This window comes from Falco cherrug, chromosome 11, assembly GCF_023634085.1.
Source record: "Falco cherrug isolate bFalChe1 chromosome 11, bFalChe1.pri, whole genome shotgun sequence".
NCBI lineage: Eukaryota > Metazoa > Chordata > Aves > Falconiformes > Falconidae > Falco > Falco cherrug.
Genome location: NC_073707.1, coordinates 7,063,219 through 7,087,680, shown reverse-complemented (window position 1 = coordinate 7,087,680; position 24,462 = coordinate 7,063,219). Strand labels below are relative to the sequence as shown.

The 24,462-nt window shown below is 43.3% G+C and overlaps 1 protein-coding gene across 2 annotated transcripts in view; it reads right to left on the bottom strand.

Moving 5' to 3' along the window:
• The window catches only part of LOC102049772 (serine/threonine-protein phosphatase 2A regulatory subunit B'' subunit alpha), a 56,920-nt gene that overhangs the window by 28,247 nt on the left and 4,211 nt on the right, over positions 1 to 24,462 (bottom strand). For both annotated transcript variants that reach the window (XM_055723223.1, XM_055723222.1), the window contains exon 2: positions 14,018 to 16,517. In XM_055723223.1, coding sequence (XP_055579198.1) covers positions 14,018 to 15,982 — 1,965 coding nt within the window. In that variant the 5' untranslated portion in view covers positions 15,983 to 16,517. The remainder of the gene's footprint in view (positions 1 to 14,017; positions 16,518 to 24,462) is intronic.

The following is a 24,462-nucleotide window of genomic DNA, read 5'->3' as shown; positions in this document are numbered from 1 at the left end:
TTTTGTTCAAGTTACCAAGTACTGGCAAATCAATCCTTAGATTAGGAATTAGGAGCAGCCAGCACAGTTTGTCATTAGGCATCCACATGATACAGCACACAGAGTTCATGGAAAACGCGAAAGGTCCGTTTGCAACTCCAGCTGAAAGGCTCCTTTGGCAGGTGAAGCACCCAAAGGTTTCACTGAATCATCACCTACTTCATTTGCTGAAAAACAATGAGAAAACTGGGAACTGACACGAGGCCTTTTGCAAGCCTGTTTGAAGGTGGTCTTTTCTCCCACACCTGCCACCTCTTTTATTCATTAGCGCTAACATCCTGTCACTCCCCTCCTGTCTGTAATAAACACACAATTGATACGGTGATCCCTCCTAGATCACCCTTCTAATGGATGTCTGCAATCTAGTTCCAGCTATACATCAGCACTTATCATAAGAGGCAGCATTTGTATTTATGTACATAATGAGATCCTAAAATAGGTAATTTTTCAGACGTGGGAGGAAATATTTTTTAAACTCTGCCAAGTAGTTACAGGATAAGCAGAATTCAGATGCTGGAATGCTGAGGGATGATGAATTCCCTACCCCCCCGTGAATACACACTTTCTTGGGAAAAGGCAATAGGCTTGCCTATTGCACAATGGTTCAAATGCAAGAGTTATTATTAATATAACAACATATGTGATAAGAGGCTAATAAGGCAATAGTCAAGTAAATACAGCTGCAACTTTCAGTTTGTTTATTCTAACTATTTCAAAACAAAACGGCTTTAGGATAAAGTAGCCAAGTCTGAGTACACTAAATACAGAAGAATGTATATGATGAACTGACTAAACTTTTTGCCTTACTATTTTCCAGAAACTTGGCGCTTTTTTCTTAACACATACTGAACACCCCAATTTACCGTGGGTTTGCTTTCAGGAAGACTGAGCAGTGAGAACTGTAAAAGCTTCCTTAAGCCCTGTTTTCACTTGCAGTTTAGAATACTTTATAACCCGTTCTTCAGAGACCTGTGAAACGAGAGATGAAAGGATTTTCCCCCTCTTCACTCCGCTGCTTCACTGGTCTTTCTTTAGATGGGGAGGACCTCTTCCTTCTCGCAGATGCTGTCCCATTTCGGGAGCAGGAATACATGCACTTGCACACCTATGCCCGCCAAAGCACACTTTTGTACTGTCACTGCTCTCGTACAGAACACATTAAGTCCTGCTCTCCTGTGTCTTGCAACACAGGAAAAGCTGAAGATCACTTTCAGCCTTCAGGATTTCCGAGTCTATCAATACCAGTACTCAGAGTCTGCATGGTCCTCAATATAGCTCTCAGCCTTTGGAGAACAAGCCTGACCACCACCACCTGTTCTTCCTCCCATCTTCCCAGACTTTCCCTGCTCTCTCACATACTGCACGTACTACTGTGTGCTTGATCCTCAGTGATGCTGGACCTCAAAGTGGGCCAGGTCTGTGTCTCAAAGTGTTACTGGGGCTGAAGAGGGCTGTGGGACAGGGTAAGCACCAGCCCCCCCCATTAGTGTGCCCCACAGCGTGACAACGCAGGTAGGTGACCTGAAATGGTGGCAGGGTTAAGCAGGGAGGAAGCTGGTCACTCGCTCTGGGCACGGCAGCTCACTGGGTTAACAGAAGGCAACGCTTCTCCTGGCTTCCTTTTGCTCTTCACTCAGTAGAACAACAAATGCAAAACCCAGACAGGCTGAGTGTGTCTGGGGAGGAAGCACATGGCCCAGAGCAGCCACTGCTGCATGTCAGAGGTAGAAGATGACCCTATTCCCTTGCCATGGCTGTCTCCTTCAGTAAGGGAGGCTAAGCAAGAGGGACGAACAGAGCTCCCTAACACAGGCTTTCTCAAGAACCCTCCACCCGACTGCGAAATAGCGGGTTAACAAAGTGGACCTTAGTGTGTAAGTCAAGCTAGTGATTTGACTTGGAGAACACCACCCCCCCAGGACCCAGCTCTGCTCAGTAGTTCTCACTTTCTAGATTCCAGCCAAGGGGAAATCCCTGCCGGTCTCTCACAACACCATATTCATACAAACAATGCAAAGCTGGAACAGGCGATGAGGTGCCAACTGCAGGCACTTGACTTCTATAATAGGACTTAACATCAGTTTGTCTTGAAGACCCACTTCTCAGAAACAGGTTTATGGCTCATTAATCTCTTCAATGCACACATGCACTCCCTAGCTGTCAGGACTGTGAGGAACTAGAAGAAATTACTCAAATTTTAACAAAAAAGATCCACAAACCAAAAGGAAGCAAACCAATAGATTGCTCTTTCAAAGGACACTGACTCTTCACTTTAATAATATATCCCCTTCCCTTACAGTACAAGGGAATGATAAAATTGGCTTGTTCTTTTTTTTCTTGGAAGTCAAAGAGGTATCCCCAAAGTAGACCACCACAACAGCACCGTGCCATTTTCCTCCTTTTCCGCATACCACACCATCCTGATACGACACAAGGCTTCAGCAGATGATCCTGTAACACAACTCATCCACTTTGCCCTGGCCTCCACCTTCTGAAAAGCAGAGCAACTCATTTTCCTCCAGGTACTGCCAAAGCCAGCAGTGCTTGGTACCAGCTCACATAAGCCACAAGTCAGGCCCCCAGAATCTACATTAATTTCCTGATTCATGACCACACCACAAGCCAGAAGGTTAGACATCTATAGGAGGAACAGAGGGAATGCTGCTAAGCTTCAAAGTAGGGAGCCAGTTCAGAAATAGGTTTGCAGCTGACCTTCCCAGCAAGACTCAGTCACAAACTCCTGGTCAGTCCAAGTCAAACAAGGTGGAAGCACTGCTCATGGATGGCTTCTTTTCAGAGGATTCTACTTTAGGAATAGAAATAAAATTTTTGAACTTTGTGTTCTTCCTTCTCATGCAAGAACTGAGCTGTCTACAACAACACAAGAGAAAACAACAAGAAGCAACAAGCTCTGGAGGATCCTGTTCCCTAGAGCAACCTTGCAAGTTAATACTCTGAGATGGGTATAACCGTCTGTCAGCTACCATGGAGAGAGTAGGGAGTTAGTGACAACTAACTGTGAAAAAAAGAAGAAAGTGATACGAGGGAAGTGCTTGGAAAAAAGTTTCTTATTGCAAAAAGTTAACCTTAAATGCTGTTTGCTTAGCAGAACACATTTCTCCAACAGAGCTGTGCATTTTCAGATAGGACAACTAAGAAAGCAAACTATAAATACTGTAATAAATCTTACAGCTTTGTTACCAGTAGCTAATAGGTTTTTGTTTTTGCTAAAGAGGAAGGTGAGATTACACCCCATTTTTTAATACTGCTCTATAGCATAATTTACCTTAAATAAAATCTGTCTATCCGCTATATCGCCTTTTGCCAGTCATACAATTTATTTATGGACAGCTAGAATAGTGACATCTGCATTATAAATAAACCAGACAGAACCACAGCCTCATTGTGCTACACAAACAAAGCACAGAGACTAAATCTCTGCCATCCAAGCCCTGCCTCTCAGGGACTTGCCAGTCCCAGCAGAAAACTCCATGGAAGGAAGCAGTATCATATCAAGTGCTCAAATACTTTTGACTCCTTCCCCCTGGCCCCAATTTCCAACAGAATCCTAAGTAATAAATTTACCAGTTTCTTGCTTTTTTCCAAATGTGATTCTGTAATCCTCTTTTCTAGGGTGCAGTGACTCAGCCTGGTGGCTCACAGTCCACAGTGCTGACTTAATGTCTCCTTCCAGTTTTTACAGTTCCTGTCTTACTGAAGTCTGATGGTAACTGGACACAAGCCATCCTCAAAGATCATCAGTTCTCCAGAGCTGGTTTCTATCTGTCTCCCAGGACTTTCTCTTATTTTCCTTCTCTGGAGCTCTTTCCCACCGTTGTATCTTTCTGCTGCCTCTGTCCTACCCACCGTAAGGACACCAGGAACAGCAAGGGTTCATCTGCTCACACCTCCCAACAGCACGAGGCAGAGATGTGGTGAGAAAACGCATTTCTGGATAGGCTCTTTTCTACTGTAAATCATAAACTCACCAGCAGAAACAAAGTCCAGTTGCAGCAAAACAAAAATGAAAACAAACTCTACCTAGGCAACACTGAATCACCAAAGAATTTAGGTGGGAAGGGACGCAAGGCTAAGTCCAACGCTAGATCAAGTTCCTCAGGGCCTTATCCAGTTGAGTTCTGAAAACACAGGCAACGCTCATCTGTCCTGATTTGCGGATGACACTTACTTAGAGGGAAGGCTGGAAGGATGAGAGAGAGAACCTTGGCTGGTGAGTAGTTCAACTACTTCCACAAGAGAAGGTGTGGAGTCCTCCACCTGTGTACAGCAACCCCAAGCACCGCTTTGGGCTGGGACCCCCCCGGCTGAGCAAGAGACCTGCTGAGAAGCATCTGGGGGGATGGCGTGCACCAGGCTGAGAACGAGCCTCAGCACCGGCTAATCACCAGTGAGGCAAACCACGTACCAGGCTGCATTAGGAGCAGGGCCAGGAGAGCAGGGGACGTTATTATCTTATATAATAGTGTGGCTGCATCCGGATTGCTGTGACCAGTTTGGGGCCTTCCCTTCAAAAAGGATGGGGGCAGATCCACAGAAGGCAAGTCAGAGAGCCAAAGTCAAGATCGTGAGGCCGGAGAGACTGAGGGGCTGGGCGTGTTTGCCCAGGCAAAGAGGAAGCTGAGGGATGGGCTCACCACAGCCTACAGCTGTTGGAAGCGCAGTCACAGACGCCATGGAGCCAAACTGCAGTGGTACGCAGTATAAGAGGGGCAACAGCCATGAACTGCAGCTGGGGAGCGTTAGGCTGGAGGATGGATTTAACCGAGGGTAGTACAGCCCGCAAGAGGTCATCAGAAAGGGGGTGGGTGGGTTTCAAGACCTGGAAAAAGCCAGTGCTGATGTGACCTGGTGTTAGGAATAGTCTTCCTGCAAATAAGATGTTGAGTCGGAGACCTCCTTACTTCCCTTCCTACTAACGCTGCTACGGGAGGCTCTCTGATCCTCCTGCGAATAGTCCTGCAGAAGACGAGCATGAGAACCAAAATTCACAGCTCTTAAAAGAGATATGGGTTTTACAAAAAGCTTTCTCCTGCCTTGCCTTCCTGGCCAACATCTACATGTTCCACAAACTGCGTATCACTCACCTCTCTTGCCCCCTATCACCACCTTATTAGCTTTCCACCTGCCAGCACTCTTCCCTGTACTTAAGTCAGCCCAATTACCTCTAGTCTCAGGCCACCTCACAGTATCACACCCAAGCCCCAAGTTACAGCCCCACAAGGCACAAAAATCAGCATCTCACTGCTGCCAAGTGGGAGAACTCTCATCTCTGTCCTCCATGCCCAAGATGTACATTGTCACCGCGTACTAAGTGCCAGCTCCAGAGCTTGCCAGGCCCCTCTGTGAACTGATTTAACCCACTTGGAAAGGCAGAAAATGGACTTAGCTTTGTTGCTGGATGATATTCTACCATGTTATGAGTTAAACCAGCTCACAGAAAGGCCCACAGGGCCCAGTGTAAGACCAGGGTGACACACAGTGAGGAGGTAGCAAGAGGGCACAAGTACTGGACGAAAGAGAAGAGGAACTAAGACCTTCTTTACTCAGCTGCAACTGCCCACTGCATTAGTTTGCTCACCTCGGACCTGCAGCCCCGGGAGCAGTTACTCTCGCCGTGTTTAGTGGTGAATGTCACTGCTCCTAGTCCAGACCAGGCAGAAGGCTCATATACCAAAGGCTTGTCAATTTTCCAGCTGGTCTCCTAAGAGATCTTATCTCTCCCTGCAAGCCATACCCTGATTATGTCCTTAGGTGATCAGACTAACTCTGGAGAGTGAAATCAGCTGTGCTGCAAGGTTCTTGTTAGTCTCTTTTAAATTGCTGGTGGTCCCCACCCAAGCCATTACTACACATCATTACTTCATGCAGTCCTCCTCTAGGGAATGAAAAAATACGTTCCACAGATTAACCCCATACACGTACTTCAATCTGCCACCAGAAATCATGAAAACAAAATGCGCTACAATATACTCTGGAGAAATTTTAATAGCTGTTTCTTAGGAAACAGCTGCACCACTCAATTTCAACTTTTTAACTTCCTCACTGGCTCACTGATTATTTAAATACAGATGAGGCTCAAGATGGGCTGATTTCAGCATATTGTGACCCTCTGTACATCTGGGGTGGCTACGTGTCCAGTTGGTGTCCTAACATAAATAAGTCCAATCTTTTGCCAGTTGTCCCAGAAAGCAAGTTCAGCAGCTGGGATTTACCAAGAAATACAGCCATGGTACAATTTCCATTTCTTCAGCTACATCTCCATGATCTTAAGGGTCTTTTCCAATCTAAATGATTCTACTATCTCCTTCAGCCACAGCCCAGAGCCAGTAGGAAACAGCACAAAGGAGCACCTTGTGATGGTAAAATCGCAAACGCCAGAGCCAGGTAGGCTGGTCCCTGCACAGAGCCACTAAACACAGCAGGACGTGGCGGTTGTTCCCATGCAACAAGAGACATTCAGAGCAATCACAGAGTTTTTCTTAAAAAACCCACAGAAAATATTTAATAGTCTTACCTCTCCCCATTATTAAATCACTGCCCTTGCTGTTAATTTTCCCCCCCCTTGTTTACAAAGACATTTTAACTCTGCAATCTAAGCCTGGAAGGTTTATTTTTAAACCTGCTGGTATCTAGCTGCAAATAACTTTCTGCAAATAGACACGCCTAGAGGGGACACAGTTTGATTCTCTGATCCAATAAAAAAATACAAAGAAAAAGAACAAGAAACACCAAGCATTCAAACCTGGGCCTGCTGGAATGACTTCAGCCTCCTCTTGAATCGAGATGGAAGAACAAAGTCACAGCCCTTGGCAAGGAAAGCTAGCTCTCCTCCTAAGTCTGGGTCCCTCCGCAGAGAACTCTCCTTGATCATCATCCTGGTCAGCTCCTAAGCAGATGTTGCCCCTTCCAGAAGGGGCACAGGGACTCTGTAGGAGACCACGTCAAGACCAGCACGTTGCTTTCCTGGTTTTGATTTTTACAGGCAAAAAATGGCAAATGGCTTCGACATACTATGTCTTCTCCCTCTTCACAAGGACAACAACTAGAGATCTTATCTCACTCCTGAAGTCAAACCTCCCTTTTTTAACTGATATTCAAAGTATCTTTCAGTACCACCAGGATCTTCTGCCTTCTTGTAATACTTTAATTGAGAAACATGATCTACAACAGAATCTATTTCACTGCTGGCTACATGACAGACAATCTGTCCTTGGCTTGTAATAGGCCAGGGGTAATATGGGAAAGGAAGCACCCACCACCACTACCAACAGCGCTAAAAATAGGTGCACTGCAGAAGTGGCTAAATATACCACCTTCCCCAATAGCTCTCACTTGATGTGCTTCGGTGCTGAAACCTGAGGTGCCAATTTGCATCATTCAGACTCAGCTGGAGTTAAACCGCACGCTCTCGGCCAAAGCCCGTGCATGGATGATGGCAGTGGTTTGAGGGCCCCGCTTCGGAGGTGATGAAGCAGAAGATCAGCATTAGTTCCCACTCTAGACCAAAGGCTGTAATTTTCAAGAAAACCATCAATTTTTCCTTCTTGCTTGGAAAAAGCAGATCATCTAGCATCTTTAATGCCAAGCAAGCACTTAAGGATGATCGTGGATAATAAGCTCAGGCATTCTAAAGCAGTTCATAAGAAAACGTTTCATAAGGACACCAAAATGCATCATTCTTTTTATGTGTTTTTCCCGTAACTCTCACAAGGCAAAGGCAAAGCAGTCCTCAATGGACAACAGTATACTCTTTGTCTGCATGATTTTGAGTGAGTAGATTTCAAACTCTCACTCAGACTTTGTCTGGGCTTGTTAAAGCTTGTTGAAAGCTTGTTAAAAGAGTCTTCTCCCTTTCCTATCAAAACAATGGTGCTGAACAAAGGCCTAAATCCAGATCTTACTCCACAAAATGAATAAACATCTAGTCCCATGGTCTGCCTTCCCCACTTTAAAAGTCCTAGCTACTTTGCCAGTTTAATTTCTAAGCTTAGTAACATGAACAACATCCGATTTCTAGTAGAGCTTGCTTTTTTCAAGATGCTGCATTTGAAATGAAAAGGTCTCACTGAGCCTCGTGAACAGAAAGGTTTTATTAGACATGTCCCTCTGATATAATTTTCCTGGGTTTATGTAGATGGTCCAAAGTTAATTCCAATTCAGCATCAACATGACTGGACTACAGATAGAGATAGAAACAGCCTATCCCAAAGGATAGTCTTCTCCTCATAGATCTGCTCTTGTGCTGTTAAATAGGCTACTTACTAAAGGAGAGAGACCCCCCAGCTGACATTCACAAAAGCAATTTTTTTAATATATTGCCCAAGTTTGTTTTCTCTTCTGTTGCTTCTCAGTCACCAGGCCATGGTCCCACAGCCTGGGCTGTGGAACCGAGTTCTTTATGAAAGAAGAACGAGAACGTAGCATCGTTTGGGTCCCTTTAGGTCACTGTAGCTGTGTCTGAACTGTGCAGCCTGGGAACTGAAAAAGCTCTGAAGTCCAGATGTATATTCACGGCTACATGTCTGAAGAATCACAGCATTATTACGATGTCATCAGCCCACTTTGCCACGCGTCTTGCAAATTAATATGAAGCCTAACAGAGTGGCAGGATGTGGATGGGCAGGAGAAAAGGGGCCCCAACAAAAGAAAAGGGCAGGCAGGCATTTTAACTGGAATTGACACTCAGTGAAGGATACACAGATCCACATGCAACAGTTCCGAAATAGATTTTGTTTTATCTTACTCTGACAATTTTTTCTAAACATTAAGGCAATGCCTAAAGACCCCACAGGGCTCCATGGTACTGCGAGTCCCGCACACCTCATACAGCAGCATGTCAGAAGGTGATTTATTTTAAATCATCCGTGGCAAGTGTACTTACTCCATCTTCAACTGAACTCTCACTCTGCTTACAGGCTGCCACTCCTCTTACAGACTGCAGAAGAAATGTAGCCCAAAGAACTCCTCATACCTACAATTGCATCCAGACCAGCTACAGCAGGCTTTAGAAGATGTATGTGTGAAAGAGTCATACTAATCTAGCAGCTAGTAGCTGCTATTTAAAAAAAAAACAAACAAAAAACCAACCAAAACCACAAACACAACCAAACACTAAAGACAGCCACATACTTTTCATTCACAAATTAACCAGTCACAAAAGATCCCGGAAGTTTGCATTTTTTTTCCACCGATAACCTAGAAAAAAAAAAATTATCTGAAGGCAAGGCTTGCTTGTCTGAATTGCAGTTTCTTGCACTGCAAGCTCCTAGCATGATACTTCCTACTCTCAAAACACGCAAGGTGGGTATAAATAAAAGCGTAAATATACAGTACTATTGATAAATTGACATTAAGAGAATCTTGTATCAACAGTTTCAAAGTCAACTGGACAAAATCCACAGCAGAAAAATCTGGTATCAACAGCCTACAGATCAACTGAACAAACTACACTCAGATCCAGAGATCCCTCTTTGCTACAGGACCCAGTTTAAAGCACAAAGGTGAGAGATGCCAGAACACAGAAAAAAAAATCTCACCTGTGCCTACAGCTGGAGGCTTAGTCCTAAAAGATTTGGACGACTGAATCACCACAGGACTTAGCTGTACCCCAAAGGCCGACCACAGCAATGCAATGCATTCTGCATAGCCAAGAAGGGCACCAGCTTCAACTGTTTTCAAAACAGATTAAACCTCTCAGGCCTGACTTTTTCCTGGTTTTAGAGTCAATGAGGCTGAAAAACTCAACGTGTGTCATTAGGCTTTGTTTCACCTACCTTTAGATGTCTACTTCAAGACAAATCAACTTCACACAAGCAGAGACTGTATCTACCCTGATTACAAAAGGTGCCCACATGCCACAAACACGTCCCTAAGTGTTCGGTATCCATTCTTTTAATTCTTCAATTTAATCCAAATTAGTTTTTTCTCTCTGTCATCTTTGATTCTAAGATACTTTAATATTCATTTTCTATTTTCATTTCAATAACTATTACCAAACAGGAAAAAAATGCTCTCTTTTTACTATTTGGGTTTAGAAGTAATGAATATTTCATGTTTGAAAAGAGGGCAGATTGTGTGTATAGCTTAATTAACAGATATTACCAATATCTGACCAAAACTATTTGTAATATACGTAAGAAAAAAGCTGATTTTCCAGAAGAAAATTTATATTCTAGTTTGGATGCATTTTGAGAAAATGTGATTTTTTTCATGACAAAGTTAAAGTCACTATGATGTTATAGAAGCCACTTTTTAAAGTTAATCACCCCACACAAGATCCTTCATAAGCGTATCATTAAATTTGCAAAGAAGCACACAGATTTATGGAGTAGCATTTAGAAGGGGCAGAATGATGAAGTTGCCAGGTCAACCTTAACTTCATATATTATGAAACAGTTTTAATTCCAGTCAGAGTCGTCCTTGGGCCACCTGATTAAGCATGCAACACAGACATTTTGATACAGCGAAGCAAGGTGTGTGGCTGCAGGACAATGTTTTAGAGCACAGCGAGTTAGGAACATTTCTGAAAGTCCCGGCAATACCCACCCCATCAGTCACGCAGGCGAGGCAGGACTAGATAGACGCTGCCTAGAGCCAGCCCAGAGCAAACATGTGGCAGCAGGGAATGGCTTCTGCATACTCAGCTCAGGGCTCTGCCACCTGAGATACAACGTGGTTAGACAAGGTGGTCTGAAACCATTTATCACCCCTGCAAACTGTAAACCCTCTGCTCCCAGATCCACAGTCCCTGCCCAAAATCAGTTTTGTATCACCCATTTGACCTGAGTGTGAGCAATTCCACTTACTAATCTGGCAGAAAACATACCTAACTAAAATTTATGGCTTGTATAGAAGCATCACAGACAGTATAAAGAAAGATTCAGAGCTATGCAATAAGAAGTAAAGGCGTGGGTGAGAGAGAAAAGGGAAACAGGACTGCTCTTTCTGGCTCACTACACCATGAGTAATCCTTTTGAGAAGAGATACCTCTTTTTCTATCAAACCCTGGTCCTGGTCTCTGTTCCCAAAATTGTTCACAAACTTTATCCAACAGCTCTTAAAATAAAAAGCATGAGGACTTGGAGCACAGTGCTGCACTACCCAAACTCAATTCTGAAAACAGAAGAACTAAGTTTCTTACAGACTTTTCTAGGGGGTACTTTCACTAGAGTACTAAGTATTCTGCAAGCAATAACTGAATTTAAATGCTTTGTCGAATGAGCTATCCTGTACAACTGGTAGACCAAAGGCACAGAAAGGTTAAGGTCAAAAACATCCACCACTGACTTGTCCAAGGACTTTGCACATGACAACATTTTACTCAAACAGTAGCACCCTTTACCTTCCAAAAAAAATCCCTGATACTCAGCATTTCTGCAGAACACATCAGAGAATCCCAACAGCCCCGTCACCAACTTCTTCACTACTCACTGGTTCTAGTTTCTCCCCCATTTCCCTCACATCTGCCAGTCCACCCAGGACTCCTTATTGCCCTCCTATCTAGAGACAAAAATATAGACGAATATTTGGGTTATTTGCTAGCCTCTAACAGACAACTGTTTTCACTACACTATTTGTTTCAAAAACACATATTAAAAAAATCAGCTTAGGACAGGCACACAGAACAGGAAATTTTAAAAAACAGTTGGAGGTTTAGAGATAAGCAATGGAAAACTGGACCTCAGAATGGGAAATGTTGGATAGTCTAAAAGTATGCAATGCTTCCTGGCCTGCCCGAAAGCAGCACGATGTGCTCGTTAAGTGCCCTGTAAAACTGATGGACTTCTCAAGTATTCATTTTCCAGCTTCTAAATATTTCTGTTTTGAAAATGAAGAGTCAAGTAATTCCATTGTTCTCTGTGGAGAATTATAAATGGGTTTATGATGAAGGGAAAGTCTGTTGCTGATATGTTAGCATGGATTTCAGCACAGACAGGCCAACTGAGCCAGCCAACAGTCTGAAGTGGGTCTCCCTTTCCCTTTTCATTGCTTCAGACGTGAAGGATATTAAAACTGTCACAGCCTTTATAAATGAAAGCTGCACTGTGTCTTCATCAGTATTAGATCTCTGAGTTTTTTGTGTGTGCGCACAACTATTTGATAACAGGTTTATGAGCCCTAAGAAAATATAACAAACCCTTTACACATTATTCAGGCACATATGTGTGATGCTGAACCAGGATCCACGTGGAGCTCCAGCCAGGTGCAGCTACCCAGGAACATGGATGTATTCCCTAAACGCTATACCTAGAGAGGGCCTTGTGTGCGCAGCCAAGTGTGTGGCCACATCCATACTATAAATGACAGCAAGCCCCAGAGCAGGTGTAGAGCCAGGCAAATGCCTTTTGCCCCTCTGCGGAGGGCTAACTCCCTCTGAAGGTGCATCTAGGCTGCACAGTGCTTGGCCCAGGCTCCTCTGGGTCCCCAAGACAGTTATTCTCTCTCGTCATCTTTGGTTCTAGATGTTGCATTAAATTGTGCACGCCAACCATTCAAAAGCAGCCATTGTGGTTTTCGCTTAAGGGTTGTTATATTAGATCTCTAATTCCTCCCTCCAAGCAATTTCACACCACCAGGCGTCTACACAAAGCAAGGGCTGCACTGCTGCATGGAAAAGAGCAGCTCTCGTAGTACGGGTGCATGGTGTATGCCCCCAGAAGGCTGGCTGGGAGCAAACTCACGGGCCAGGGCTGGGACTAGGGAAACAGAAGCTGGTAAGGGACCAGACTAATAAGCTATTTGACAGCATAAATGCATTACATTTTCAAGTATTATAGAAAAACTGCCACAAAGTCAGTGTCACACCTTATCAAACACTTTTTTGTTTCAAGTTCACAAGTTAGAAAATTTTGTAAATGAATACACAAGGCAAAAACAGCTATTATAAGAGATAACTTTAGAGCTTTTGGAGCTGCTAAATTCTACACTCTGAGGAAAAAACCTCCTTCCCTTGCTGGAGATACCAGACAAGGTTCTCTCGCCATTTTCTGTCAGTAAAGATGCCCAGAAAAATATCAGAAACACCTGGAGAGACCCTGGTCTAAAAAGATCTCAGCACTAGGGTCAGACACACCCCACCCACTCCCTTTCAGAATCGCACCAAATACTTGTATTTTCAGGCAAGTAGACTGTTTTGAAGACATGCACATCATGCTTCAACTGTAAAGAGATGTGAAAGTTAATTATAACCTGGGTACTTTTGAAGTGCCTCCGTGGAAGGTGCATTTTGGAAATCGAAGCCCTCTGTAATACTTTCTATGCTCTTGGAAGTTTGGCACCAAGTTGTCTCAAAAATCTGGCACTTACATGAAAAGCATCAAGGGCTGGACGGAGACCCTTGGCTTCCGTCTAAAGCAGGCTCCCATCAGGACCCTTTTTCCTGGGAAAACCTAATTCTCATTTGAGAGATACAAGCAACAGAGACTCCACAATGACTCAGTACACCAGAGACAGGGAAAAGAAAATTAAATCTTCCTAGATTCTGACCTTTGTGCCATGGAGGATCTCTCTAGGAACTAGTGACGAGGAAGACAACAAAGGCTGTTGGAATCTGCTCGGAAATAGGAAAGGGAGAGATGGCACATCCAGTTCTCACTGAACTGGTGAGAGGCAGCCCAGTACCTGCTCCCAGAAATAAAGCAGTTAGCCGATCGAATTGCTTCTACTCCCTGTTATACAGGACCCATTCGCACCACAAGCAGCCAGCCTACAGGAGCACCAGCAGGAAAGGAACACGCTGAAAGGTGAAATTGCATGTCAAGGCGTATTTTGTTTGCTTAGAGGTTTTTGTTTCCTTTTTTTGTTTGTATTTAAATACTACACTTCTGCCAGGTTGAGCATGTTATTCCACACAGTAGCACCCAAAGCACAATGAATCACTTAGCAGATGGAATTATTCCCACCCCATCTTCCCATGATTGTTTTAGTCACTAGCCCATCAAAGGTTTGGTTCTCTTACCTTAATCACTTCTGGGGCCTGCTGAATTGAAGCTGAAACAGAGTCTCTGGAGGCAGCCCCAGCACAGCTTTTTTGCCCCGCAAGGAGGGTCTGTGAAGGAGTTGTTAAAGTTTCCTGAAGAATCTGCATCACTTCCTTCTCCTTGGACAAGCTTCCCTTGCCTGTCTGGAATTCCACGAGTTCCTGGGCAAAGTCCTCAATGCTTTCCAGGATACGCAGTAAAAGGGCTTTTTCATCCTCTTCCATTTTATGACCATTGGTTTCCATGATTTTTGACAAAGGGGAAGCAGGGTCAACAGGTTTACTTTTGGATTCAAGAGCCAGCGGTAGTACCTGCCTACCCTGCCAGCCAAACACCTGCACACCAGCAGGTTCGCTCTCCTTCGGAGAGGGTTCCCTCAAAGTTCTCTCCATTTTCTGTGAGAAGCACTCCAAGTCCAGCAGCAGTTTGTCTATCTCATCCTTGTCTATCTTACTGCACATCTGTTCTCCTCTGGAGATATCAGCTTGGGAACCATGCAACACAGCATCTGAAACTGGTTTTAAAGGACTAATTTTCTCAGAAGTGTGGGAGAGCTCAACATCTCCCACTCTGGCACGTTCTGCTTTAGCATCAGCAGTTAGATCTGAACAGCCAGCTAGCTGGTAGCTGCGCTCTAAACTCTCCCAGCCCCCTTTCTGCTCTGCCTTCTTTATTTTCCCTAATGTTCTTACCCCATCAGACTCCTCCTCAATGTACAGAGCCTCAGTGGAAGACATGCGGTCAGAAGGGCTCGTGGCTGGTAACTGAGGTAGAGCATAAGCATCTTTCACAGCTCTCACACTGTTCTCGCATGGGACGCCGCAAAGGGAGTTTGAGGTGAAGCTCACAGTACTTGTCTGGACGGACTGAGAGGTGCTTGTCACCTCACACTGATCACCTGGCAGTCTGAGAGGAACTGCACTGGAGGATGGCAGCTGAACAATATCTTCATACCTAGGCGGCTGCTCATCTCCAAATACTGGGGGGAAGGGAGTTTGCTGCAAGCCATGAAAACAGTTAACCAGTTCTGTCAGGTCACTAGCTTCCTTGTGTCCTGGTGGTTTGAGCTCAAAGGGTAGCTTTTTCAGGTAAGAAGAAAATCTTGTCATCAGGTTCATATATATCATTTCTGAATTAGCCAGGGCATCGTTGCTGCTCCCTCCACTAACACTGTCCGCAGACTTCTTTTTGATGCAATGTTTTATTATGTCTGTGCACTTTTTCAGATCCTCTGAGCATTTGAGCAAGATGTCCAAGCACACCTTTATATCTCCACCAGAAGAACCATCTAGCTTGTGTTTTTCCAAAATCTGAGTAATGAAGTTTTCTTCAGAGAAAGAATGAGGGGAGAAGGGAACCACAGGATTCATAGCAACTTCTGGAGCATCACTGCTCTCCTGCCATTTCTCCACAGGTGAGGGACTCTGCAAAAAGCCACACGGGGGGCAGTTCTCATCATTGTTGAAGTGCCCATAAATCAAGTCAAAATCAAATGACCGTCTGCTGAATGATTCCGACCGAACTTTCCTTCCCTTTCTGTAGGCCACGTGACTGGAAGAGTTTCTAGGCTTTTCAAAGGAGAATTCCTTTATTTTACCACTGGCAAGGTTTATCGCCTCACCGGTAATGTCTTTTAAACTGCTGGAGGTTTGCACTGAAGAACCCTTTTTTATTCTTGGATTATTTGGGAGGATTTGGTGATAGTCCTCATTTCCAGGCAAGGCAAGTCCATTTCCAGGAACAGGAATTTTATGGTCTAGGTTGGCATCTTGGACACTGAGCTCTGCACAGACGCTGTGGTGGGCAACTATGCATGTCACTCCTTGCTTAAACACTTGGCAAGTCCCTGTGCAGTAATGCACCGTGTGCTGGAAGTGCTGGTCTATCACTACACTGCTGTAGCAGTTCACAGAAGTGACCATGAGCCTGTAGGTTGCTGCCATAGCACAGATCACACGTGGAAGCGACGCTTCAAAATTCACGACAAACTTAACAGGAAAAAGTTCACCCCACACACACTTTTCACAGCCACGCCAGATTTAATAAAAACAACCTAGTGTCAGTTGAAAACACTGAAGCTACATGAGAAACTACTGCCTTGGAAAGCCCTAGTCAAGTCTGGAGTGGTATCAGCAGTACAGTTACAACAATTAGTGCAACTTGCATATGGTTTAATTTAAGGCAACTTGATTCTTGTACTCCTTGCATTAAGCTCTGCTGATCAGAGATGCAGCACAAGCCGCTCCATCTCCAACGGTCCAGGTAGCTTCTCCAGCAGGTCATAAGTTTCCATAAAATCTCCAGAATCATAAAATTCAGCCAGTTCTTGGGCAGAAGTGACAAGGACAATGATTTTTGTTTGACCTTTCTCTCTTTTTTGGGTGGGTCAGCAAGAGACAGATAACCAAGTAGCACGCACAGACAAAAAATCCACAGTCTGCTTGTGACATTCCCCTCTCACAGTGGTAAGGTAGGTCCCTGCAACAGAAAAAGGTGAACATCATTATAACTCATGTAACATGCAGTCTTGTCTACTACCAAACATATGGCACCAGACCATAACCACCAACGCGCAGGCTTGTGCAGAATAAGAGTAGGCTGATATTTTTCCTTCGCTCAGATCTACCATATAAGAACACTGCTGAGGAGCTAGCCTATATTTATACACAGGCTCTCTGTGTGCTGCCGTTTTAACAGCTCTATTTTAACCACTCAATTTTTTTCAGACTTGCTTTTTTTCCTCCCCAAACTGAACAAAACGTTACCCCTAATTCTAATGGAGTAAGACATTATGGTCATGTTGTGAATTTCTGACTTTGCTTTTCTCTGCTGCTCTTCGCCTTATCTTTAGAGTCTCAGAAAATGACTTTCGGGATTTCCAAGTTCTCTGGATTATAAAAAGCTGTGAACAGCCTGGAGCAAAGTAGATGAATGCCTCTAAGAATGCATGGCCTTTAGTAAAGGCCACATTGGCTTCCATTAGCCTTTCACCGAGGTCTCTGGGACCCTGGCATAATATTTTAAAGGAGGAATAACTGTTTTTCTTTCTCTTACAACCCATAAATAGCAGCGTATTTTATTAAGGCAGTCTGCTGGTGTATACATCAAGAACAGAAAGTAACATTTAAACAAATGTTAAGCCTGTGAAAACTAGGAATTGAGTGCTTGACACTTTGCATCACCATTTCCAGCTGCATTTCCTATCATCATGCTCAGAATTACATCAGAAAAAACAAAAGTGGCTTAACTTCATTTTGAAGAGATAGGAAATCCTGAATTTAAGGGTCTTAATTTGTAGACATTGTTTCATCTCTCTTTAATACTTCAATAATCAAATTAAAACACCCAAATGAAATTCTGAGTACCCTCTATTCCTGTACAAACCAAAAATCCATTTCATAAAACACGACTGTGTCACAGCTAAGTCACACTACAGCACAGGCTTATTTTGTTATTTTGAAAAATAAATATCTAGCACTATGTGAAAGGCCATACCCGCACCTGATGAAAGGACTGCCCACCACGCACATTACATCCCACCTACCTTAGCTCATAAGCCTGTACAAACATACTACACAGAAGGGATGGACCTTAGAGTTTGGTGCTGTTGTAATTAAGGACTGGGGATTACACAGGACTGCTAAACATACAAGTTTTACATATTTTAAAGCCTTTATTTGAAATTGAGAAGCACTAATTTAAGAGTATTTGATAAAACACAATGTGCCGTGTCTGCTTATCGCAATTAGGTATTGCACGCTGTAAAGAAAACTTCCTGATTTGTTCTGTGGATCATATAAAACATTGAAATGATTAACCCAAGACTAAGCGCCGCTCCAACTGCCATGCTGGTATCTGTAACAGGCTGCCACCTGCCCACCAGGCACGGCGGGCCAAGCTGCATGTTGCACCAGGCAGGGCCAGCTCCCCAGCGAGCCTCCGTGCTGCACTGCTCCCCCCTGCACCCGCTGGCACTGCCCCAACGCCCGCAGGGATGGGAGCGCCTTCCAGAGGGATGATCGGAGGTATGAGGTGTGCCCCAGCCACAGCAGTGAGTCAGGGTGCCAGGGGATAAAGGGCGTAAACAGAACCGTTTTTAAACCCCCGGGTGCTTATACCATCAGGCATAAACCTGGGTAATAAGACTCCACACCCTCCAGTCACTTGAGTCTTGGGCTTCGCCATCAGGTGTGCTCACTGCTGAATCACAGCCACAGTTAAAAAAAAAGTACTATTGGCTCCCCCATGTCTTCATCTTATAGGACTTAATGGGCTTTGTTCAGACAGGAAACCCCCTGCTTCTGCGCCTCCGGAAAGTCTAATGATCCACAGACTCCCTGAGCACACCTTCTAACACATCCAGGGTAAGAAGTGCTGCTTTACCTTTCCTGAGCCTCCATCAACTACAGACAAGCTTTCTGGCATTTCCTGAAATAAAAGTTATATACTATTTCAAGAAAGTAGAGATCTTCAGGACATCAGATTTGATGAAGAATTAATATTGCGTCTAAAAAAGCGTATTTTTTATGACTTTCTTCTTTCTTTCTCAGAGCTCTTTCCTCCCTGCGTGTTACACACAGCAAGGAGAGACTGGTCTTTTTGCCAGCAAAGAATAGTCTGTGTTTATACCTAATTTGGGAAAAAATTACATCTTAAGTTATTTCTTAATTAGAGAAATAATGCATTAGACTCACTATCTCCTTCTCCTGTATTACTCCAAGGATGATTTCCTCCCTATACATGTAACTCTTCCACTGGGACCAAGTCAGTTCCTCCAATCCTTCAAGCCACCTTCAAACAATGAAGCTTTTTGCATCTGTAACAGTAATTTCACAAGGAATTCTTCAATGAAAAGGTCTCCTAGATTGCCAACCTAAACTGACGTTTTTAGTTAAACTTTAGTTCAACTTTTTCCAGCTATGGCCAAGTAACAACGCTCTTCCCACCATCTTATCTGTCTCCACTTCATACCTCCCAAACAACGGTAGGTGCTCGTGCCTTCAGCCATGGCTCGGCCATGGAACAGTCAGCCAGCCCTTCCCGCTGCGTGCGAGGCAGGCCCTGCAGCCACGCTTTCTGCCTTCCCTAACCTCTTTCCAGTTATTCTGTATTTCTCCAGCACTATCACACAGCACCATAACCCAGACGCACAAGGCTAACACAAGATCGCTGCCTCCTGCCTCTTTTACTGCTTTGTCAGGGAAGGAAGCAATCCAAGAATCAATACCAAAACCCCCGATATCCTCTTTTCAACCAGATTAACTAATGTCTTCTCAGTGATTGTTTACTAGATGCTTTATTATCACTGCCTGCAAAAACATGCTAAGGTTATTCAAGGTACTCGAGTCCTTGACTCCAGCCATACAAGACCAAAACAAGAAAATGCTACAGGCAGCACAAATGCATATAGATGCAGAGCAGAAACTGTTTTTCTCCGTTTTCCACTGGCTTAACCAAGGTAGCATACCTTGCAGCTTTATTTAACAGTGATCCATCAAACATGATCCAGCGTGTAAATCTAGTCAAGACAAAACCCAGGGGAAGAGCATTCCTGTTATCAGATGTTGGAACCTGGTCTCAAGCTTGGCTTGAATGGGCTTTTGTTGTGACTTCTGGTTGGTGACTAAAACCTATTATGAATAGCAACAATGGAACGACTGAATGCATTAGGAAACACTCATACTTCGTCCTCTTCAGCTAGCCATTTCATTCCAGTTGCGACTCTAGAACAGCTCCCAGTTCAGATATAGGGTAGAAAGAGTCTGTAATTGGGACTGCTGCCATGAAACCAACTCCAACCCTGACGATACAGAACTGGCTTCACAATATAAACTATGAATGAATAGGGCTTCTTGTGTGATCGCAGAATAATGCTTTATGTCTTTCCTATCTGCGAGATGACATGAATCACTTTCCAAAGGAAAAAATTATTGCAGATACTAATTATATAAAAGGTTATTCTATAAGATACACAAGAAATTCTATTCATGCAAAGATTACACTGGAGTTAAATAACTGAACAATGACAATCTGTTAGGATGGGGACCGGCAGCCAGCACTTGACTTACTTGCAAACTGAAGTCTAGGAAGCTACAGGACAAGCCTCTACTGCCTCTGAAAGTCTCAGATTTGGCAGAAGTCTTCTTGAACTATTCTCTGCAGTACTAGCAACAGCATTATTAGCGATCAGAAGTTAGAAAACACCGTAACATGCCATATAGCCCTTTCTGCACCAGCACACAGCATGGCTGTCCCTATGTAACCATGCTCGTTTCTAATGGAACGGGTGGTAGGATAAGCTCTCCGGTTTGGTATTCTTGGAAAAAAAAACAAAGACAGAACAACAGGTTTGCCATTTGGAGAGCCATCAGTATAGTTGCAAAACTATCATCCTATCTATGTAATCAGGTGTCAGGTCTTACTCTTTTAGAGGCGCTTGTAGTGCCAAAAAGTAGCACATAACTGCATCTTCTTATTTAGAAATACTAGACTTTTATTAATTTACTGAACAAAGTAGATCTGGGAGCAAACTATATTGATAGGAAAAAGAAGCAGGCAAATAACAAAGCGATGTTTTCTTTCAAATAAATTTTTGTAGCAAATCCACTGCTGAATTCAGCAGAAGTGTTACAACGAGCCATTTACATCAATTATTTTGAATCCCATCACAAAGGAACTGATTTACAATTTGCTATCACTTGCACAACTTACTTTCCAAAATAGTTTGCATAGCAGACTAAAAAGAGTAACTTTTCTTTCTAAACTGAAGTTGAAAAGAAAAAAATAATCTGAGTTGCTCCTCTGTCCTGTATTTCTCATATATTTACAGCTTATATTATAAGCTTATATACATTTTTATGTCCTTAATGGCAGCATGTATAAATTAATCCAAAAGGACTGCTTCACAGCTAGGACTTAGATGGAGCTGCAGCTGTGATGACTTTTCAGTCCTTACGACCAGTGAGAATGTGACACACATGCATACATTTCAGCTACAGTAAAAGAAACCAAGTACAATTGCACCTGTAAAGTTTTAGGATTAGCGGTGCTTATACCACTTACACTGGCAAGGCATCTTGAGTTTAGTTTAAAGATGTTTTAGCACCAAGCTACTTCATGCTTTAGACTGCCACAGATCATAATGATGACAAATGTTGACTTGCCTTATAACCCAGGTCAGAGGATCTGACCTAGCCAAACTGAGTACTCCTATTTGAACCAGAGCACATTTCTTCACCTGCTCAAGTGCAATATTTAATTACATGCACTATAGAAAAGGGGCCATTGTTTCCAGTTTGAGTATGTTCAAGATCAGGTTCCAGCAAACAGGTATCAGGCTTTCTTAAGCTAAATTAAAGTCATTGCTATAGTTCTCTTCTGAATTGTCTGTAATTTGTTATTGTTCTTAGAAAAAACATAAAGGAGGTGGGACTCATCTCATTTAAGCTAGCTACCTAGAAATGAAGTGTTAGGTACTCCCTGTAGGCAATGCAGAGAGGCAGGCACCTCAAAAAGAAAGTCACCCTACTGAGCTTAAAAAACCAATCTAATTTTGAGATTACGAGTTAAATTGGATGAATCTCATCCTTCAGGATTAAACAAGAACACAGGAACAACTGTATCCGTCTTCAACAGCATCTACATGCCACTACTCAAGGAACAGTATTAGAAAAAGATGTATGGTGTTTCCTAGGGGTACTCTCCTGGCCTCCAACTGTTTTCAGCTCATGTTGAAGCTGGATGTGACTTCTGTGTACTTAGTAACCTCCAAAGGATATGCCTTCCATGTGGTTGGATATCCCCTGGGTTCAACAAAAACTGTTTGCACTCAGCATCTTTTGACAAGACATTCTACCACTTGCCATCCCGCCCAGTTCTGTCACTCACCAGCTTCAATACCTCAAGTTCAACAGAGCACAAACACTAGACTTGTACGCACATTGTCCACAGCATTCCTGCATTTAGAGAACTCCACATCATCCCTCTGCCTTCTCTCTTCTGGGATTATTAGCCCACATTTCCTCAGTTCTTGTATAGAAGCCACTTTGCACCTTTGATTTCTACTGCCCTCTCATACGCTCTTCTAGTTCAACTACACACTTTAAGATGCAGGAACCCAGACTGTGGACAAGACCCAGAACAGATGAGAATCACATTCAGAAATGAATTTTTTAACTGCCTTTCAAAAATTATCACCACCATCTAGTGCTTTCCCCTTCCAAGCCTCACTATTTTCAGGTATACATTCTCTAGTGTCTGCTCTCATAACCTCCTGGGTTAATTCATACATTCTGTCCTTGCTACCTATCTTTCAAGAAGAAACAATGATACTATTGTCCTTTGTAAAACGTGCAGGGACCTACCGATAGAACCCTCTATGCAAGAGGAAAGCATTCACTCAGGAGACCTACATTTTCATACAGTCTCAAAAGAAAGGTTGGGAGACAGGCAACCACAACAATCCAAAGGTCTTGAACAGCTTGTCTGTGATGAGTGAGCGAGGCAGACCAGGCATTTCAGAGTAGAAGACAGATTACTTTAGAAGAACACAATAATCTTCTACAGAATCATGAATGGCATGGGAAGGGTGGCACAGGGTCTGACTGCTCGCCTTCCCCTCCAAACCAAGAACTAGGTGTGATCAAGCAATGCTACAGTAAGCAGGTTAACACAAGCACACACACAGCAAACTTGTGAAATGTCTCCAAGGATCCCACAGATCCAGAAAGGTTCTGGGGAATCAAGGGGCCATGTTTTAATACCTATTCTGTCAAAAGTCACTGCCTTTTGCTTGGGCACCACTTGACACCATTTAATTCTTGTCATGTTTGGATGACAAAATAAACAAAGTACAATTGCTTCATATTTCCGTGATTGCAGACTGCGATCATACCCCCTCCTTTTACCCATCCTACTTCTAATCATGTATTTTCCAGGCTAAGTTCCAATTTATTTGATTACTGTTTTTGTAAAAGCTGCTTCAATCATGCTCTTCAGTGTTTTTCCCTCATCCGACCACAGCTCTTAGGGGCAGACATTCTCTCCTCTCCAAACATTGAGGGGGGTTACGTTATTCATTACACAAACATACCATGGATTTATACCATGGCTTTTGCTCTGCTTTCTCTCCTTTTCCTAGAGATCTCAGTCATTTCCATTTGCACCCCCCTACCCTTTTTTTTTTTTTGACTGCTGCCATAAGAGTTTCACAGAGCTTTATCTGCATTACTTAAAAGATCTTTCCTGAACGGCACAGATTCTTAAGAGCTCATCACTGCATAGACACTGTTAGCTGTTCCTCCCTGTGCACATTATTTTGCATCTACTAGTATCAAGTACCACTGCCCTACAACCACGTATTGTGAGAACCTTCTGCAACTCCAGCCACCTTTCGTTTCTGCTACCCTAATTTTGTGTTTTTCAGCATATGCTGTCACTTCATTACTCAGCCTGTCTTCCAGATCACTTATAAGTGTGTTGAGCAACACAAGCCTGAACATAAGATTCCCCTGGGATTCCACTAGTGATTACTCTTCACTAGAAAAGATGACAGTTCTTCCTACACTTTAACCAGGTATTAATTACTGAAAAAAGCTACAGTCCTACTCCATGGCAGTTCATTTCCTTTAAGAAGCATTAACAAAGAACTTTGTTAAACCATCTCTGAAAACCCAAAAAAACCAGCAGAATACTTGTTCGTTTGTCTCTTGTGCCTTCTTGCTGAATAGCTTCAGATCTTCTAACTTTACCACTGCAAGAACGCTAAAGTCCAGCTTCAGTTGAACTATGAAGGTCACTGCAATGGAAGCACTCATCAAGGCAGGCTTCCAAGTAGACATGACCTTGAGAATCACCATCAGTGACAGAATGATAAATACTGCTTTCCAGTTAGTATGGGTTTGGAGAAGTCAATTTTTACAGTAGGAAGTCTGTTTCGTAGATTTATTCTATAAAAAGATATTCCCCAACACTAACTTAAATACAACCTCTCCACATTTACAGCAGCAATGTAATGCAAGCCCAACACTCAAAAAGATTTGGACTAGTATCAATAACAGTTACACTTTTTTTAAAAATAAACCTGGCACTAGAACCTAAACCATTGTTGTAAAATACTGCCTTGCAGTTAGTGAATGCAGTATTATTCAGTCTAATTCCTTCACGTTAAGTCATGGGATTATCTAATATCCCAGTGCTGCTATACCCTTCCCAAAGACCAGCATGCAGGGTCCTTGAACACAAGTATACTAGGAACCGGTGTGGAAAACCAACGTATGGGCCTTGCAAAGCTTGTCATTAGGCGTTATCAGCCAGGGAGAAGGCTAGTTAATAATATCAAGAAAGATTTCACGCTTCTCAGCTTTTCCCAAATACCTTTCTTTAACTTTCCCTTTGCACAGAGACTTGGAACTAAAACTGACCA